Here is a 20,580-nt window from a genome sequence, read left to right on the forward strand (position 1 = left end):
GGGCTGACAGATGCTTAGTATTGATCCCCATAAAAAGAGTAAAAATAAATGCCCCTTAAAAAATGAGTCAGTAGCAATTTGTGTATTCAGAAGTAGTCCATTGTGCATTCACCTTATAAGTCACTACGCATTTCTGTCCCCTGTACATTGATTCTTACACAGCTAAGATTGAAGTATTTATAAACGGGATCAATGAAGACACAATTTGAATGCTTCAGAGCACATTACTGATGAGGCTCCAAAATGCTTTTTGCTATATACATTTTTAAATTCTGACAGGAGCTTTAACAGCTTTGTTTTGTCCCTACATTATATCATTCAATGCATTTTAATAATATAAAAGGCCTTATAATGAGAATAGACAGCTAGCATCTCAATAATATTTGAATACAAGTTATATTTTATGGTTTAGACTGAACTATGGACCAAGATAAATAAATGACTGGGTACAATGTGAAGCACTTGCAAGCTTGTAGCTGAAAACTCAAAGTACTGAGGTGTCCATGAGGATTACACCCTGAAAAACAAACTCTGTATCTGACAAAAGAGAAACACTCAAAGCAGTTAATTTGGAGCAACTCCGTGTTTTTATTAATAGAAACGCTGTCCTTTAGTAGAGGCGTTGGGGTTTGCCCATGGTGCTCTTTACGTAGAGGGCGCGCACATTCTGCCAGTTCTTCTTCAGCAGAGACACAAGGAAGTTGACAGCCAGGTGGATGTTGTACACAAGCTCATCCTCCGTCATCTTGACATGTCCTACAGCCACAGCCAGACACAGCACCTACAGGACAAAGAGAAGATCAATATATTATTCAGTAACCCAACAGTTTCTTCAGTATAACCTCAATGTTTTCAACAGATAAACAGTATAATAACTAGGGATGCACCAATCAACCTTTTCAGTCCGGATACAGAAACCTGGGCTTTGGTTATTGGCAGAATTTAAACAGTAACTGACATTCCAGTATATAATAAACACAATTTAATAAATCAGGCCCATTGTCACCGATACCCGATCAGCTATGCGAGTCTGTATCAGCCATATATCAGTATTTGTGTTAATTAAACCACTACCAGTGAAGTGGCATCGATTATTTTATTAGTATTGCCAAGCGTACCTTCTTCATCTGGAATTTGATGGTGGATTTGACCTCATCCACTTTGGTGTTCAGGTTCTCATTGTGAGTGAGCAGGGAGGGGAACTTGCCAGCCTTGTTAAGTCCAGGACCCAGGATACGAGGGATCTGCTTGATCAGAGACTCTGAGGCCAGGAAAGCATCGTACTTTTTGGCTAGAGGGGGAGTGGGAAACACCAATGTTATAAAAAATAAAATACAGGACTTGAATCATCACCAATCAGGCGTTATGCGAGTCAGGATGTCAGCTGCGTACCGAGCTTCTTGACCATCTTCTTGTTCTTGTTGAGCTTCTTCAGAGCCTCGATGTCCATGTGTGGCAGCTCAGCAGCTTTTGCTTCGTCACAATGCTGCTGGTCTCCCAGGACGCACACGGAAAATTTGGGCCTGGGGAGAGTCTTCAGCCTGCAGAGTCACAAAGCAGTTAGAGACACTGCTCACGACCCCGTATCAAGCACAACGGCATCAGTTGGAAGTAATGCAGGGTATGGTTGAGAGAAAAACTTTCGCATAGTCTGGATTATGGTGGTTTTAATGAAAGCTCTAATGTGCACTTCTCTAATGCATACATCACACCATACATGCCAAGTCACTTTAAATGATCATTCTGGTTCTCAAACTAATGTTGTAGATCACCTACAAACTAGACAAAGTTGAGATGGAAAATGTTCCCTTTTATAAAAACTAATACTCTGCCATCACCAAATGACATGTTGCTATGTAACAGAAGAAATCTTACCCATACCACCACAGTGGTCGGTGTCCAGTTGACCTCTTTGGCAACAATAATTGGTCGGCTTGAGGACTTGAACTTTACAGCTCAGCCCCTCAAAGCCTCCCCTCATGTTTTAAGACCCAGGGTAGGGGTCCGCCTGCTTCACCTCCACCAGCAGTGCTGGGTCGGCTCAGTCAGACTACCCAGAGTACTTCTCCATGTCTGCCCCTGGCCTGTCTGGACTTTGTCTATCACTTTAAAAGATTTTAGGAACTAATTGCCATATGACAGGCTGTTTTTACACTCAGACAGGGCTGGAAGCACACAGGGAAAAGGTTGGGTGAAACAGTAAAAGGTCGAACCTGACAGTGCCGGAGAAACGCTTGTCCTTCTGGGGATCATAGTTTTTCAAGCTGATCTGCAGCTCCACCGACTCGGTAAACCTAAAAACAGACAAAGTTACACATCGTATCCCATTCATGCAATTTATCCAAAGGCACAAGTGTCACAGGTTTAACAGATTCCACCAAAAAAAACTCACTTCCTTGACTTGGTCAGAGAGCCCTGCAGGACCTCCTTCACTGCATCATACAACGCATCCCTTGAGACCTTACTGTAACAAAAATCAAAAAAGATATTAAGGCAAATATTAGTGGAACACCTCCATGAATCCAGTTACTTCCGATCGTCTAAGCAGCACCAAATAGGTAAAATGTTTAGAAATATTTCAAAAAATAGTATCTGGGATAACTAATATAAACATCCGATGCATGATTGTTTGGTAAAACACATCTTAAATGTGTGGATGCCGGTGGATAACATCTATAACTCGTGGCGTCCTGACGTCTCAGCGGCAGATGAGCCGGTGCCGTACGTCACATTTAACTTCACATAATACCGAATAACTGCACTTAATAACACAACTGCCACGCACGATAACAATACTTAAGTCTTATTTAAGTATTACAGCTCGGTTTAAATGTGGAAACAGTTTATTATTTGACATTTATTAGTAACGCTGAGCCTAACCTCATTTTAGCGGCTCGTCCCTCTCCACTCGCTACGTTGAAAAAGGAAGTCGAGAGGGAAGTTACGCAAAATAAAGGCGCCTTTGTGCCTACGTCATCAAAAAGCGCAGAGGAGTTGTTTTTTTTTCCCACCCAACTTTATTGAGAAAATTCAATACATTCATTAAATGGAATATATATATGTTCCATTTTGTTTTTCTTTTAGGAGTTGCAGTAAATACATCATATTGTAGATATATTATGAAAAGATAAACTCAATTGTACAACAAAAAACTAAATGTAGGTAAACGATCAGGGTGTGCTTATTTGAACTGTCTAAATAATCATGTTTTTGCCAATTCTTAATTTTCGAGTTTTCAATATCAGGATCGTCAAATACTTTTTAAAATATTTTAAAGTATGACAGGGGGGCAGTCTTTCACGCCATATCAATCTATGGATAGACAAAAATATTATGCTAAGATATTAATCAAGTTAAGAGTGTACATTTTGTCTGCAGAGAATTAAAAAGTTCAAATTGTGATGCATTTATCTTGTCATGAGAGTATATTTGTTTCTCCTTTTTTAAAATGACAAATTTTAACTTCAGCAGGGAGTACACACATCCATCCAAAGTATTAAAAAAAGACTTTGTATAATATGTTTAACTCTGTTGCTTACCTTATATTTCTAATGATTTTTAAAAAATACATATTTAGTGAAGTACAAGTTTAAGGAACACTAAAGGGAAGTATTCAGGTCAAGGGCCTCAAAATGTTATGCAGTGCTTGAGTAAATATATTTCTTAAAGATTTGACTGAGGGGGGGATATGTTTCTGTGTCTAACTGTTGGAATGAGCTGCTTCATTTTCAAGTGATGTATGACAAGAGATGGACAAGAACTTATTCAAACAGTTTTATTATCAAGTATAAATACAAAAGGAAATTCATGTGTGTGTGATTCTTTTCAAGGCAGCTTGGAGAGACTTTTTCAGGAAGGTCTCATTAACCATCAGGCAACCTTGCAGTGAGTGTTTGTGTGCAGCCGTTACCTGGAAAACATTGATACACATGCAGAAAGGTTACAAATACGATTTCATCCACTGCTCTGACATTATGCATGATATAAAGTACAAACTTACATGACTGTTATATTTGGTGAGGACTGTGAGCATCATTTTTGCAAACTTCACAGACTTTGTAAATTGAGGACCCTGGCTGATGAGCTGTTCGCTGAACTGTGTGAACAATTCTTCACTGAAGTCAGGCTGAAATTCAAAACAGAGACAAACAGGCATCTCAATAACAATGAATATTATGACTATGTGGCCTTGCAGCACTTTCACCATGAATAAACAAACGTTCATCTTACCTTGGAGTCTAGCAAGCTGTGGATAACGGAGAGCACAGCCTCACTCCACAATATTTTGAATGTCATTCTGGGGGGGTAAAAATACAGCATAATAACCATAAGAGTCTGTTATTATTTTGTGTTTATTTGACGGACTACTGCAGTAAAAACACAATTTAAATGTTTTATCTTACTGAAGCACCAGCAGTCTGTAATGGGAATCCAGGCAGCCTTCGATCAGTCTGTTTAGCAGCTCAGCCTGTGAGTTCCCTGAAATCAAAGCAAAGTTCAAAATAGAGGATCAGTTGATGTTCGGTCTAAGAGGTGAGGAACAAGGTCGTACCTTCAAAGCATCTGTCCTGTTTCTATGTACTTGAATCAGGACGATGAATCCATACCAGCTGCTCTGTCACAGGCAATGCTAATAATTGAAAACTGCACTCAGTCGTAGCTCAACCCTTTCCTCACCTATGTTCTTTTCCTCCAGAACTGGTCCGATCAGAGCGTGGCACGTTGGTCTGGGATAGCGGCTACACAGTGACGTAACTGCAGTGACTAAACATCTGGAGGCCGGCTCTGACAGAGATAGGACCTACAGTAAAAGTACATCCTGTCAGTCTCATACTCAGCAACACATTTTCTGTACTTTGCATCTCCAGTGATGGACCTTCTGCAGCAGGAGGCTCTTGATGAGTGTTGCTGCCGTGCTGTAGCTGAAGTCAAGAGCAGGAGCCAAAATACTGCTGCACAGGTTAGGCAGAGCTTGCTCCGGTAAGTCAGGCAAACTCAGCATGCTGCATAACACCTCCACCTAAACAGGAGAGGGTGAGATGTGCAGTTAGACCTTTCACCGCCCATCAGCAAGCTAATTCATAACATGAGTGAACGCTCCGTGATTGGTCAAAAGGGTATTTCTCCTGTGCCGAGTGTAGCTGTAAAGCACAACTAGCTAAAGTAACCAGTGGTACCTACGCTGATAGTTTATAGTCATTTTTTCCGCTTTATTTCTTATATTACAGCTGCTATACATTCAGAGACATCTGTACAATATAATACCATAGCTCGGAAATACCTACTACCTTTGTGAAACTTATGTTCAATTATCAACTCAATAACCATTTCAGAGCCTTTACTTGTATTGGTGTTGTGTAGCAGTGCATTAAATGATGCATCACAGTTTACAATACAGATGTATTAATGCCGGGGTTAAACATTGACAAAAAGCCAGCAATAAAATGTTGCGGACGTACTTGGCCGGGGTCACAGTCGTTCAACACTTTGAACACCTCCAGCGAGATCTGGTCCCACTGCAAAACGACAATAAAAATAATTATAGTAACAACAAATGTCACTCAGTCGGTGCTGGCTAGAAGAAAGAAGAGATATCTTCTTACCTCTGTCTGACTTTCCAGTAATTCTTTTATATGAAGAACCTTGACCTAAAAAAAACACCAAAATAGAAAAAGTTTATAAGTGTGATAAAAATAAGTATAATTGTCTGATTGGTACACTTGATTTGATCACTCTGGAAACCATCAGGATGGTCTCCTGTCATTTATTGAAAAATAGATCTAATTTAACTCAAGACTGGACAGATAAAATGTGTCCTGCCGTTGAGTGTCTCTACCTTTATATTTTCAGACAGGGCGTCACACGGACTGTCTGGTGCTTGCTGCAGTTCTTCACAAAGGGTTTCTGCTGGAGCTTCACTTTCCGATCTTCCTGATGTTTCTTCTTTTGGCCTCAATTCTTCAACATTGAGACATTCACTATCAGAGAAATCCATCTTCATCCGTTTACTCTGCTGTCCTGTTTCCTCACAATCTGAGTCCAGAGTGACAAAGCTGCTCTTTCTTTTCCGTTGTGTCCCCAGCTCTGATAGACCAGATGCATGTTGAGAATCAGATTCTACTGTTTGACCGCTGAAGCACATGGCCCATCCTCCGGTCTCGCCAAAACCGACCAAACGCTGGGACAGCTCCTTGAGTCTCTGGCTGCACTTTGGGGTGTACAGAGGTTGGTCATTGTGGGTCCCGTTATTTCTTTCCAGCTGTCTAACCAAAGCGATGACCCAGGGGCTTGGATGAGGGTCCTGGCCGAGGCATTTGAGAAGACGAAGAACAGTGGTTGAAGGAAGAACCGAGTGGATCAGATAGATGAAGGAGAGCAGGTTTTGTTTGAATAATGCTGGGAACAGGCACACCAGGGGTTTACTAGAACAGGTGAGGGGGAAAGAATGTGCGTTAGCCATAGGGACGGTATGTCCCATGATGCAGTAGATGTAAGCAAATGGTCTTGGGTTGCCACTTATGGGACATAACCATGACTTCTCAAACTAAAATGCATTTACTTGTTCCCAATGCTGGTACTGAGCATCCAGGCTCCCGTGGTAGGACAACAATGTCAATCCAAGTAAAGTACTAATTGAGCAAATAGCAATGTCAGTCAGGCATTCAAACCCCTACTTAAGTTAGGGTGAACATGTTTTATTTAAATGTAGGAGAGGTTTTTTTTGTTTATTTTTTTTTTAAAGTACACAGTTTTCTTCTGAAAGTACAAGTAGTGAATAAAATACTAAAAAGTACAAATATGATACGCCACAATGGAATCACTTTATCTTCAACTCGTAGTATGTGAATGTCTGCAGTGATACATGACATGTCTACATGTGTCATTTCTGCATTGAAGGTTCCCACACCTGTCGCTTGTAAACAGTTTCCATGTCAACAATAACGTCCTTAGTTAATGTCGCCTACGTACAGTCGAGCAGAAACAAACAAACCGACACATGAAGAGAACCGGTGTCTCCTACAGAACCTAACGCGGTGACTCACACAGTGAGCGGCTGGGCTTCTGTACGCGGACAGGCTACGTCGTCCTGGCACAGGGTCTCCATGAAGACAGACAGGGACATGTCCGGGTTGACTCGCTGCTGCCGGTGGAAGACGTCCAGAGCTCTGTGGGCTCCGGAGGTCCCGCACAGAAGCGCCCGAACCAGCAGCTTAGCCTGCCCGTCAAACCGACTCAGAAACATAGCAGCCGGTGCACGTTGCCCCACGACTCGCTACATGCCTGCAGTCAAGAAGTTACCCCGCCATTTGTTGACATCTCTTCTTCGCTGGTGTCATGTCACGAAACGTGTGCTCCAACGCGCCACCTAGTGGTGAAACTCTGAAGCAACCAGTTCCAACCTCTCAAATCAAATCTTAACAATTTATAACTACAAAAATGTCAATAAAAGCACGAAACACCTTTTCAGTGAGACAAAGTGTGAAGCAATGTTTTATTTTCTGTGTACAAGTACAACTTGTTTAAAAAGAAATAAAAACTTACATTTCATATTCTTGCCAAAACTAGGGAAAAAGGGTCTCTTGACTTGAGGCAGTTATCAGTAGTGGACATTAGCAAGAAGGGGTACAGCATACTTTTTATCTATAGACAATTAAAACTACCATCCACACACTTTAAAATATCAAAACAGTGCAAATTGTTAGGAGAGAAGTCAGAATTGAGCACTCCTATTAGAGATTATGGGAAAATTAACAACTTGCAACATGTTTGAAGCACTATGGCCACAGGAGAAGATAAATCCAAACTAGAAGGCCATAGACAGCCACAATGTCATTAGACGGATGCATCACATCTGGGACGCCGACATCTAGAACAGGGGCAAAAAAAACATGTGCTACAGAGAGCCAAGCGTACACGTATTCATTACCAAACAGAAACTGCAGCAGGTGATTTAACAAGTAACTGCCTCTCTGGTTGAAGGAGGGCTACTCAGTAAAATCACCTGCTGTAGCTTGACTGTCATTAAAAAACACACTGGGGGCCCTCAATGGTGCACGGTTGACATCCGGGATCTTGATCACAGTTCGCAAGAGAAGATTTTAATACTGACGGGAGGGTAAAACCCAGACCATGTGTTCTTTTTTAATTATATAATTAAGACCCCATTCATGGTTTCAGGCACTGACAAAAAAGGTGGAAAAGTCTCAGAAACCATACTCCCCCGATAGGTAAAAAGGAAAGCCAAAGTCGTCATCGTCGTCTTCATCATCGTCCCCGAGAAGGGTCATGGCTATGAAAAGATTAAGTAGGTCTACGCCATCGTAGTCTTCATCTTCTGTATAATACTATTGAGCAAGAAACAAATTTAAGTGAAAAGTAAACATGCATATCTCACACATACCAGTGGTGGAGAGAACTGGATAACACAACAGGGATTATATTTACCGGAAATGACCCGTGACGCGCATGTTTGTCATGCCGATAAAGGCACTCCGTTTTGAAGGGACAGCATCTGTATCGGGTATAGTAACTGCATCTTTTCTTACTAGAGTCATGAGACAAGACAGAACAGGAGGGGGGGTTTCAGTTGCATGTGGTAATTTCTCAAAACAAAATTGCAAGAATTCCACATTGGCTGTAAACTACAAGCAATTTTGGATTTAATTTAAAATGCAAACGGCAAAACTGCAGATTTCTTTTTAAATTAAAAGCAAAAAATTTAAATTAAAAAAAAAAAAAAAAAAAAACAAGGCTCCAATTTTTTTTCTCCAGTTCTAGCTTGACAACGATCCCTTCCCATTATGGATAGGGAGAAAGGTGTCTGGCTTTTAACAGTTCTGAGTTCAGAAGTTAAAGATCAGTTATAATGCAGGAGATTGATGGTCTATAGATGAGAAGTCAAGCTGGAGTGGCATGTCCAGTATGAAGAAGATTTTGGACGACTGAAACCTATCTACAGTAATAAACACCCAGCAAGTACAAAATAAGGATGGACTTAAAATTGCAAGCCATTTTTTTTAACTGTGTCCTGGAAGGACAGAAATCATTCCAGCAGCACTGGGCCATCAGTCATGCTAGACCTTTAGCCCAGCTATAGTGTTGCCATCAAAACTGAATTTTACAACATACCTGAATTTTTCTTTGAAGGCAGCTATTAGATTTTCTTTTGCTTGTCCTTCAACCCAGTGTTTGTTTGGCACATAAAAGGCAGACCTCACTCGACACTGTGGGCAGCTCCTTAGGAATCATCATTAGACACTGATGTTAAGTCAAATCCTTTACACGTGTTGTCAGACGCAGTTAAATATTGTTATATTTTACTTATACCTACTTTACCACATCCGGCCCAAGGTCTTTTGTTTTCCTCCAGGTCATGATGCATTGTAAACAGAAGGAGTGATTGCAGTTGGGCAAGATTCCAAAAATATGGTTTCTTGGATCCGTCTTTTCATACACCTTGTCCATGCAGATGCCACAGGTCACCTGTTTACTCTGGAGGAAAGCCTCCATTTCCTCGATATTCCCCTGGGTACTAAAGGCTGCAGCAGCTGCACCCTCCTCCATTGTCTCATTGGAAGTCTCCTTCACACAGAAACTTTGAAGTCAGAACAAGCCTCCTGGGTTCAATTTTGCTTTGAGTCACTAATTTGCCCTGTATAAAGAACACACGTAATTAAGCAAACCTGCTCATTTCTTCCTTCACATGCTTGAGCAACTTCTGAGCTCTGGACTGATTCCCAAGAAGCAGTGAGAGGAGTGACAGTATCTGCAAAGAAAAAAAGCAAGTAAAGTATGGAGAAATGGTAACTGAAGTCAGTCACACATGAAAACATCCAATACCTTGTGATTGTTCCTCAGCAATGTCTGCTGTCAGGAGCCCAATGTTGTGTTGAGGATTTGGGATATTAACCACCAACTGTGATCTTCTGCATTCCTGCCTGGACAGCACCTCTGCCTGCAGAAAAGCAGGCTCTGAGCCTCTTCTGTAAGCTGGATCGTAAGCCACACTAGAGGAGACCGTAGGCACTGAACCTCTTCTGCCTGCAATCGCTGCATCGACTTCAGGTTGAAGGACATGGAGATACCTAGCGGTGGGAAATATTAAAGAGCTAAGGTAATGTGTGTGCATATTCTCTCATTCAATTACATATAACTGAGGGATGTGGGGGGAAAACAGCGTACCTGCAGCGTTCACCGTACCAGCATCCACCTTTCTGAAAGTACCTACAAATTTGGCCTGGTGGTATAACTGGCCATTCATGTCGATAATTACATCTTGGACCAAATCTGCAAGATCCATTAAGGAAACGCCTGGGAGGAAAAGGGAGGAGAGTGAACGTCTAGCATGTGCAACATAGTTGAGGCCAGGTCGATTTAATGCAGAGGCATAATTAATTATTCAAAGTGTGAGTAAAGGCCAGCCTCACTTGTGTCTAAACCTGTGCTTTAAGGCCCCAATCTGGTCAAGTGACACAGCTGTATGGTTAACCTTAAAGTCAGGATTGTGTGTGAAAGTCTCTAGTATCCAAATATTTTTGAAGCAATTGCACCAGTTAACAAAAGCCCCACGTAACATGAAGAGAAGAGAAAAAGAAAAAAAAGCATGCAACATTAACAGTTTGTTTCCATGGTGAATGTATGCGATAGCCTCAGTTAAGCACTGGTTTGCCACCAACCGATCGAGTTCACGTAACGCCGACGTCACTTGAGCGGTTACCGTTGACGACAACGTCACTTGAGCGGTTACCGTTGACGACAACGTCACGTGAGCGGTTACCGTTAACGACAACGACGCTTAGGTTAACCGCTGACCTGACACCTGCCCACCCTTCTTCCTTTTTTCAAATGTCTGTCCCCGCTAACACTACCAAACAAATACGTAAACGGTTCTTTTCTCTTTTATTAAAAACAAAATTATTTCAAATTGAGAAAAGTCACTATTTCGCTCCAACGTCCGTTTCCTGACGCGTAACCAGAGTGTAACGCAGCGCAGCGTCTCCGCGGTCCTAACGGACAGAGTGACGTTCCTCCAGATCAGAACAGCTCTCCCGCTGTTTGGTCACTTTAATGGCTTTATCACACAACCAGCTGCCGCTTACCTACAGATACTTCCACTACGGGCCGGGTCCATCCTCCGTGTGTTTTGAGCATGCCGCCAAACGCCCTCCATCTCGCTCTCTAAATAGTCGTCAGCCGGTTCCTCGCACCAATCAACTCACAGCGCACCAATAGAACGTGACGTTGACGTGCGTGCGTCACGTGTTCCACGTATTGATCTGTCTGAGCCCAACGTTTAATTGGTTATGGTAATCATGTGTATATGACATGACTCTGTCTCTCTTTGGGGGAAAAAAGTAGAACATCAGCAATTTTTTTTTCTAATAAAGTTTATATGTGAGACGTAACTAAACTAGATCTGCAGATATTTTACACGTGACTATAAGGACGAAATTATTTCAAGTCTTTTTTTGTGGACAAATATGTCAATCCCAATCACTTAAGACAGGCATAGAGGTAGCTTACATCAACTTTTTGGTGTATTTTCTCGTGTCATCCATCCAAACCCCTTTTTTTCGATCACCGCACATCAGCCAATAATAAAAAATTTGCAATGTCTATCAATAGCAGGAATTAAGGCAACAATAAACAAAATGTTAGAGATCAGATGAAACAGTGGAATAATGTCACAGATCATACATTGGAGGTAGATAGGGATCAAGACAGATTAAGAGCACAAGAGGGGATTTCTGGAGGTGGACTGTGTGCACCTGTGCTGACATACTGAAGTCCATTCAGAGTAAATACAGTGAAAAGAAGTCCTACAGAATAGGAGGGGAAGAAAAACAGTTGGAAACTTATGATTATTGGCGACAGTATTGTAAGGCTGTTACACTGTGTGGCTCTCCTAACAAGACAAATCAGACTTTACACAAAACAGGTAGTAATCTAGGACTGTGGTAATATCGTGTGTGAATACAGAAGCATCTAATGATACCAAATGCTGGATGCTGATTTCTCATCATCAATTTTCCCAATAATGACAATGTGGTACAGTATGTTGGTTTTAGATAAATCCTGCTAAGGTGTGAAATCCAAATTCCTTATCAAGGAACATTTGTTGGTATGCTCGAAAATATATTTGGTACAACCTCAACTAAACAAGCAAGCAGGTAATATGAAAAAACACTTGTACTTAATACATAAAACAATGTGATAATTCATGTTTTGCCCTTACAAATATGATTAACAAATACAAATAATTAGTAACATAATTACATAGACTACCCTTAAAATGCTAAACCTTAAAATGGCAAATTCATGATCATTTGCATGTCAAAAAAGAAAGAAGAAAAAAAAACATGCGGTCCCTTGAACTTCAATGGGTTATGTGTTTATAGTGTCAGTTAAGAGACAAAATCTGTGCAGCATAGTCCATTAGTTACCACATGGGTAGATGGCTTTAGGACAAAACCTTTATAACTTGGATCTCCACATTTATTGAAAAATTGAAGCAGTATTGCACAGACAGCTGCTTTGAGCTCTACACTGCTGGAGCCAGCCCAGTTTGTGTTCTATTAACCAAATGGCAAAGTAGCAGTCATTCATGATGGTGATGATGATGATGATAATGATGTAAACAAAAAACAATTTGTGCATCTTCAGCTTTACCAAAAGTCTGAGAACAATCACTCCATCAAGACATTGGCATCATAGGAAACTCTTGCACAATATAAACGGCCCTTTTCTATTTCAACCATGCCATCGGTGTAAGAGAACCTGAAACGCTTTCCCTTCACAAGCAGAGCTGAGGGGAGTGAGGAGTAACTCTCTAGAAACTGCTCTGGGGTCAGCTTTGCTTTTAGAATGTAACAGGAGCAGCCTCGGTGAGAAAACAAATCGTTCTCTCTGTTAAGTGACCGTTGTGGGAAACTCGGACTTTCAGCAAATGATTCCAGATGCTCATCACACACACACACACACACACACACACACACACACACACACACGCACACATACACACCCACATAACTGTGCTGAGGGTAATGCTGACATTGAGAAGACTTTGCTGATTGTGTTAGCTCTGCCACGTCACTTTGCCTCATCTGCAGGTTAAAATCCATGCCGGTACGTGGAACAGTGCTTGTACTGAATGCAGTGTAGTATCATGAATGTAAATTCAGTCTGTAACAGTACTGCTAAAAGCAGTCTGTGCCTGGATATACTAATACATGTCTTTGTAGATCTCCTGTAGTAGAGGGTGGAGCGAAGTCTCCGACTCAGTCTTTTTGATCTTTTGGACAAGCTGAACGTTCTCAGTAACTAGCTGACGGAGGTCGGCCATCTTCTGCAGCAGCTTGGGGAAGAGGTAGGCTGAGTCAGAGTGGTTTGCTTGTAGGTGGAGGTCCAGCGACTGGAGGATGTTGTCCTGACTCTGCTCCACCTGCTTCACGTTCATTAGTCCCGGACGATCTGAAGATGACGGGAGAACAAGAAGGGACACCTTATCATGAGTCATAATTTACACTAAGACAACAAACATCTGCAGGGTTCACCAATTAAATTTAAGATTTTTTATTCCTTTCTAATGACACATAGAACGCAATATAACAACTGTTTCACAAACCTACAGACCGAAATATGAAAGTATGATTGAAAACCAAAGCAGGGACAAAATGGCTGAGAGTAAACTTTAAAGTTAACATTGATTGAGTCTAACAGCTTCCTAGCAGTGATGGTGTTTGCTTCAGGTCCTATGGTGCTTTCTCCCAACTGCCCACTATTGGATACTAAACATTTTATGACTGACATTACTGAGAATATATTTAAGATGTTTGTAAATAAAGTAAAAGGTGATTTAAGACCCTTTTCAGACCTTTTTGAGGACACTATTAAATGCCTTTCAAAAATGTCAAAACCTGCAGATAACTTTAGCATAACAAAAAGCAAATATGACATTCTTCATACTTTACTAGAAACCCCCTCAATCTCACCTCCGCAGAGAATAATGGCAGCAACAAACAGGGCCAGGTCACTGTCATCCAGCTCCAGAGCATTAAACTTGACAGCAAACTCAAACTTGGGCTCCATGATCTCACTGAAGGGCTTTCTTAAGCTGCGCAGGAACTCCCTGGTCACAAAGCCTTTACCGTTGGCCACCAACAGTCCATCTTTGTTCATGAGAGAGGGCAGCATGGCAAAAATAGCCTCATGCACACCGTACTTCAGCAAAGTCACCTGCAGAGAGCACACAGACAATTGTGCATTAGTTCCTGAAACAAACAGTCAAAATATACATATTCTTATTGTGGAGCACAGTAGAGAGTCAATTCACCTGGTCATTAAGGTAGAGGTCCACAAACCCTGGAATGCTCTTGGCAAACTCAGTGAGCTCTCGCACGGTCTCAACGGTGGTGCATTGGCAGCGGTAGAACACATGGACCCCGATCTCCTTGGTAAGGGGCGCACCTGGAACTAGCTGGCTCCATACCAAACCACTTTCTGCCTTCCAGAGTGTGTCCATATCGTAGATCACAAACGGCTAAACGGAGGAGAAGAATACATTATTCGGAAATTACCATATGTTACTTGAAAGACTTGACGATTACAGGATTAGCATTAAACACAAGAATGGATTATAAATCAAAAACTACATTGTAGATATCAGACTTATTGTCAGACTAGGCTTTAATCCAGAAAAGAATGTTAGACTGATTAAAACTAAATAGTATGCAGTTAAGGGTCAAAGTCACAGTTCCCCATTTCCAATTATTAATATATCTGTAAAACCAGTACTAAGCGGTTCTAAGACGATAGCGTACCGAGGTGCTGCTGGTTTTGCCGGACAGGATGCTGCGGGCCCTCTTCTTGGTCATAATGAGGTTCTTCTGGTAGGCTGTGTTGACTTGTTTGGCCAAGGTCTTCAGGTCTGAGCCGCCTGGTTTGCTGAGGTTCACTTCTTCAGCGAGCAGGCCTGCCACCAGCTTTTTCCTCTCCGCCTCAGGCATACGTCCATATCGGATCGCTGAGGAAACACACACACACACATGCTGGTCTTATTTAGAGTGACTAGTTCAGGAGAAAATGTCTTTGCATGGGTTCTGATACATTTTTTTCATTTGGAACAGGTTTGTAGTTAGCAAAACACTTTTGTAAATAATAATAATCATTAAATCCTTGTTCTTAATCAGCCATCACCTCAATCATACCAGAGAAAACATGTTTCAAAATTGCATGATACTACAGAAACATAAAATGTTTTTTTCTCTCTTTCCAACTAACAGGGTGCACAAATGCATTTTACTATTCAAGCATTTATCAATGCAAATCATTAACAAGTTAACATCCATTTGAGCTTGAAGTTCCCTTTCACCTGACCCCCCAAACAGACAGAACAATAAGTGAAAAAATTCCAAAGGAGATTAGCAATGAATTGAAATAATTGAGCAGATTTCTTACCTGCTATGGATTAAATCAAATTCTTCAAAACTAAACCATTCTCAGTAAATTACATTGACATTCAAGTCTTGGATTTGTAAGATTAGTTAAGTTATTTTAAATACCATCTAAATTATGGATATGGTTCATTTTGCAAAAATATGTTTTGCTCTCACCGTCATGCGACATTCCCAAAGACAGGCACTTCTGGAATCGACAATATTGGCACTTGTTACGATTCTTCTTCTGAATCTTGCAGGAACGCTCACAGCGATCATATTCCAGTTTCATCCGCACGGTTCGCCGGAAAAAGCCCTGAGTTAGAAACAAAGCAGCTGGTTCAGCAACTCATATCAGACAGCACAGAACTGCTGGTATCAAACTTTGTAATCTTACTCAGCTATTCTGTTGTGTTGTACACATTGTATTACCTTGCAACCCTCACAGGCATGCACACCGTAGTGAAAGCCAGAGGCCTTGTCCCCGCAGACCTTACACTCCACGCTGATCCCAGACCCTGTGCTGTCTTCTTGGCCAAGACGCAGCTGTTCTGACAGCGAGGGCGACGAGGTATGAGACAGATCTGCAAAAAGAAATAAAAGGGGGGGATTGAAGAGGCAATCCAGAAGATTTTCAGTTAAACAAATTATGGTTAGGTCCTAATCTATCGCAGAACGAGGTAGCAAAATAGTGATTGAGCCTAATGTCCACTGTTGAAAATATTGCAAGATTTATATATTTGCAGTATTACAAACTGGGTGTCTGTGGTGACATTCATGACAAAAGAGATGTATTAAGGTTTTGTTTTTTTCCCCATTGTATACACACAGAAATATGGAACTATGCATATAATTTGAGTTTAAACATCCCTGTCCACCCTGCTTACATCTGGAAAGTGTCCACTGCAGTGAAACCAGACTTCAGAGCAGCTTCTTTCCTCAGGCTTTGAGACAACTTAATTCATCCTCCACCCTTCACGTATAATAGTGATGTTTTTTATGTGTTTTTCTTATGTAGCAAAATGGGACTTGTACAATGACAACTAATTAATTTATAGCCCATTGTTTTCACTCAAATAGAAATTCTCAATCAACCAGAACTGAACTCTTTTTTGCCACTTGAATGTCTTTTAAATATGTCGTGCACCATTTCCAATGACTTTTCAGGAAGCAAGTCATGGGATTGTGAAATAAAAGTTTTACCTGTGTAGGTGGAAGCTGCACTCCTGTTTTTCTTGCTGTGATTGTTTTCCTCCTGATCCGGACTCCCTTTCTCTTTTTTCTTCTGGTCCCCTTTCAAGCTTTTGGAGGGAGAAACTACCTCCTTCTTCTTTTCATCCTCACTTTCCTTGGCCTTTAGCTCTTGCAGGTCTGTCAGTTCTGACACACTTGTCCCCCCACAGCTGTCTGAACCTCCAAACTCTTCCTCAGGTGGAGTACACCTGACATCAGCCGAGTCCTGGGGGGATTTGGGCTTTCTGTGACCGTTAACCCTGTCGTGCTGTTCAGTACCTTCCATGGTTGCAGTTGTAGCTGTCTCAGCGGCTCCCCTCCTGTCACGTTGCCATCATAGTTACACTATTGAAGAATAGAATCTTTGTTATAAATAAGAAATATTATATTCAAATGAATAATGTATACATAACATGTGATAACATACAAAACAAGAATTACCACCACATCACCGTAAACTGGCGTTAAAAGTCAACATATCATCTACCTTGCTATTTCATCCAGTATTTGAGGGGTTAACAGTCCAAGACCACTGAAAACTCACTAGCCAAACTGAGGATTACACTTGTTTCAGAGCAAAAATACTCCCCTAAATGTCAGTTTTTCATATGAGCACATTAGTAAAACTGCATATATAGTTTGGCTAGTTAGCTTTGGGTTAGTGAATCGCTTATAACTGAAATAAGTGTGAATCTTCGATAGTGTGTAGTGTTTATTTAGGTGTCCTTTCCAAAGTCAGTCAATTACTATTGTTTGTGTTTGAGCAGCCAGAGAATGTCCTTGATATTAATAGGCTTATGACATGATATACACACACTGTGTAGGCATGCCTGGATTACTTACTAGGCAAAAGGAACCGACAAGCAGGTGCCTCAGACTATTAAGAGAAAAGTTTCAATTTTGAATTAAAATAAACGTGAACACTGTAATGGGGGTGGGTGATATCAAACAAATGCTCTATTATGGTACATGGTAGAATATATCAATACATTTTAGTAAATTTTCTGTACAATGAATTGAGAACCACAAAAATAATCATTATAGCTAGTCAAGAATGTCTATTTATTGCTAACGCAGCTAATCTAATAATTGACAGATCGAGGCACCTTTCTTCAAAACCAAGAGGTGTTAAAGGGACACCCACCCCTTCTTACCAATTTTAATAGGATAACAGATAATAATTTAAAAAAGCAGGCCTACACACAAATAAGGGCCCCATTTCCATGAAAATAGAAGGCCAACAACTCAAGAGTCCTAAGCGAACCACAGCGTTTGGCCTGAGATGTACAGTACCAGTCAAAAGTTTGGACACACCTTCTCATTCAACTACTTTGAAGAATCTAAAATATAAAACATATTCTGGTTTGTTGAGCATTTGTTTGTTTACCACATAATTCCATATGTGTTCCTTCATAGTTTGGATGTCTTCAATATTAATCTACAATGTAGAAAAAAATGAAAAATGAAAAATAAAGAAAAACCATTGAGTGAGAAGGTGTGTCCAAACTTTTGACTGGTACTGTATGTGTCTTAAACATTTCAGTCTGTTCCCCGCTATCTTAAAAAAGTAAACTGTCTCTGTTGGAGCTGGGAGACATCTGTATTATTGTTTGCCTTATTTTCATGGTAGGGTGCACAGTGTTCTTGGGTGCTTTAAGGGTACAGGGTGCATGCACTATGTACACATTGAGCAGTGTTGATCGCTAGTAGAGGGCAGTAGGGGAGAGGGCTTTGAGGGGTGGGGGGTTAAATATTTGCCCTGCGGCCCCCTAGTGGATTAACCCGTGCATGAATGTACTTAATACAGATATAAATCAATATTATCCCAACTTATATATCGTCGTGACGGCCGAAGCGTCACAGAGGCGTTGATGTCATTAGCTTAAGGAGCAAACCCCTCAGACTGGGACTGTTCAGACTTGTCGGCCAGCAGACAACCTGTCACACCAGTTCTCTGAAATATATCTGCCAACGTGACTGTGAATGACAGGGCTGCAACTGGATACAGGTATCTGAGAAATGGAAAAGTCGGGGAACTTACAAACATGGCTACTGTCAAACTTGTTTGAACCTGAAGTGGAAACAACAGCATTTGTATGAACGAGTAGCTCGAGCCTGTCGAGGAGAGTCGGCGCGGCTAGCTGAGTTAGCTTTAGTTAGCTTTAGTTAGCTACTAACCTTGAATGCCGACTACTACTAGCTGTTAGCGTGGCTGACCCACATTCCCGTGAGCGCCTTTAAGTAACGTTAGCAGACTTGTCAAGTGAGCTTACCTCTCCCAGTACTGCTGCTGGTTCAGGAGATATTTACGATACGAGAGAGAGTTGAAATGAGCATGTAGCGAGAGCAGTCGCGAGTCCCGTCCAGGATCGATCGGCTGTTGACAACTTGTGTGAAGTCTCCAGCAGCAGTGAGCTGGTTAGCTAGCAGCGGGAGCTAACCTCACACTGCTAACGTGAGCTCGGGCAGACGGCGGCCTTCATGTGGCCGACAGAAAAACAGCTTTTCACACTTCTGCTCGGCACCATATCACATGCAGATAAGCACAGTGAAGTAGTAATCCCTCCCCGACTCTCTCCTTGTTGATCCTAGCTTTGCTTTGCTGCTTTGCTTCACTCCCCCCCCCTCTCTCCTCCTCCTCCTCCTCCTCCATCGTCACATGCCAGGACAACACAACCCCCCCTTCTGCCTTTGCCCAGCGCGCACACGCCTGCAAACCCACACATCAGGCCGGATCCAGCAAACATCTCTCTGAGGAGTCAAGGTCTCTCTTTTAATGATGCACATTTATTTTGGATCTGCACTGATACTATAAATCCTTGATCATATCTGCAGATATTAAACCCTAGGATTGGAGTGCGTGAGAAAACACATACTGGAGAAACAAAATTAATTTCTCTTATATTTTCTAGAAAGATTTTACATACCAACCAGGCAAAGCAAGAAAGTGTCCCAGGAACCAGGATCAATATGTTTACTTGTATTACTTGCTTGGCAGTCAAAATAATTTAAGTATAAATGGACATAAAAGGCGCCTTAAAGGGAAACTATGATTGATCACAACTTCGGCTATATTTTGGTTGCTCGGGCCAGTTCTATCTGTTATGAACACATTTTACTTAAACCAAATAAATGCTGAGATCTGTGAATAAATAAATTGCCTCTAATGAACAGAAACTCTGCCTGTATCCAGTTTTCAGATTGTTATTATTTCATTATGCATATTTCTATTTTTCCTTAATTAATTTGTGGTAAATAACTGTATAATAATTATGGCTCTTGGCCCCACAGGCAGGATAATCTGGCAATAATATACATTCAAATTTAGTATTGTTTTTTTTTTTCAAATCCCTATCTATATAGAAAATAACTGTCTATAAATAAAAAAAAATCAGTGCTGTTTTCTTTATGTATTTATTGTTTGTATTTATGTATTTTTCGTTTCAATGAAATCTGGATAATATGAATTATTGTATAGCAGAGTGAAAAATAGTCCCCCCAAAAAAGGGGGGAAAAACTGTGAATACTTTTTGGTAAAACTAGCATGAAGAGACTTAAAAAAACCCACTTATAGATTATAAAAACCAACCCATGAGACATGTAGTTTGCTCTGTGTGTCAGCGGATGTCTCTGTTAACTCACATGTGCCGACTGTTTTGTAAGTAAGAGCTGTCAAATTAGTCAGCGATGATACATTTCAGCACTGAACAGATGACGTGGACTCATTTTCAAACTCAAGCGGATGTGCAGTTTGAAAACTCAGCAGTGTGGGTTTGAATTTGCTCCAATGTGTGGTCTTTGTAGTTAAACTGTCACCTCTTTTATAACTTATTAAATATACTTATTTAAAAAGTATTTATTTCAGTTACTCATTGTGTAAAGTAAAAATCTAGATTTTATTGACAGATAGGAT

The 20,580-nt window shown here is 41.0% G+C and overlaps 4 protein-coding genes across 4 annotated transcripts; all 4 read right to left on the reverse strand.

The window, feature by feature from the left end:
- Positions 1 to 564: 564 nt before the first annotated feature.
- On the reverse strand, positions 565 to 2,972 carry rpl10a (ribosomal protein L10a). The gene is made up of 6 exons (XM_054609092.1): positions 2,881 to 2,972; positions 2,393 to 2,464; positions 2,214 to 2,294; positions 1,393 to 1,541; positions 1,119 to 1,291; positions 565 to 781 (listed from the first exon to the last, which is right to left on the reverse strand). The coding sequence occupies exons 1-6, from the start codon at positions 2,883 to 2,885 to the stop codon at positions 611 to 613; spliced, it is 651 nt and encodes a 216-aa protein (XP_054465067.1). The 5' UTR covers positions 2,886 to 2,972; the 3' UTR covers positions 565 to 610.
- Positions 2,973 to 3,761: 789 nt separating this feature from the next.
- Positions 3,762 to 7,375, reverse strand: fance (FA complementation group E). Its single transcript, XM_054609068.1, has 10 exons — positions 7,044 to 7,375; positions 5,837 to 6,422; positions 5,604 to 5,648; positions 5,460 to 5,516; positions 4,877 to 5,020; positions 4,678 to 4,801; positions 4,404 to 4,479; positions 4,231 to 4,297; positions 4,001 to 4,126; positions 3,762 to 3,910 (listed from the first exon to the last, which is right to left on the reverse strand). Exons 1-10 carry the CDS (start codon positions 7,241 to 7,243, stop codon positions 3,806 to 3,808), a joined length of 1,530 nt encoding a protein of 509 aa, XP_054465043.1. The 5' UTR covers positions 7,244 to 7,375; the 3' UTR covers positions 3,762 to 3,805.
- A 175-nt stretch (positions 7,376 to 7,550) lies between these two features.
- On the reverse strand, positions 7,551 to 11,183 carry mkrn4 (makorin, ring finger protein, 4). The gene is made up of 8 exons (XM_054609069.1): positions 11,100 to 11,183; positions 10,183 to 10,311; positions 9,841 to 10,085; positions 9,684 to 9,766; positions 9,332 to 9,582; positions 9,130 to 9,237; positions 8,446 to 8,545; positions 7,551 to 8,345 (listed from the first exon to the last, which is right to left on the reverse strand). The coding sequence occupies exons 1-8, from the start codon at positions 11,168 to 11,170 to the stop codon at positions 8,205 to 8,207; spliced, it is 1,128 nt and encodes a 375-aa protein (XP_054465044.1). The 5' UTR covers positions 11,171 to 11,183; the 3' UTR covers positions 7,551 to 8,204.
- A 209-nt stretch (positions 11,184 to 11,392) lies between these two features.
- ppardb (peroxisome proliferator-activated receptor delta b) lies at positions 11,393 to 19,272 on the reverse strand. The gene is made up of 8 exons (XM_054609340.1): positions 18,941 to 19,272; positions 16,638 to 17,012; positions 15,867 to 16,018; positions 15,612 to 15,750; positions 14,820 to 15,022; positions 14,333 to 14,539; positions 13,992 to 14,235; positions 11,393 to 13,470 (listed from the first exon to the last, which is right to left on the reverse strand). The coding sequence occupies exons 2-8, from the start codon at positions 16,951 to 16,953 to the stop codon at positions 13,223 to 13,225; spliced, it is 1,509 nt and encodes a 502-aa protein (XP_054465315.1). The 5' UTR covers positions 16,954 to 17,012; positions 18,941 to 19,272; the 3' UTR covers positions 11,393 to 13,222.
- Positions 19,273 to 20,580: the final 1,308 nt, after the last annotated feature.

Source organism: Anoplopoma fimbria, chromosome 12 (genome assembly GCF_027596085.1).
Source record: "Anoplopoma fimbria isolate UVic2021 breed Golden Eagle Sablefish chromosome 12, Afim_UVic_2022, whole genome shotgun sequence".
In the NCBI taxonomy this organism is placed as follows: domain Eukaryota; kingdom Metazoa; phylum Chordata; class Actinopteri; order Perciformes; family Anoplopomatidae; genus Anoplopoma; species Anoplopoma fimbria.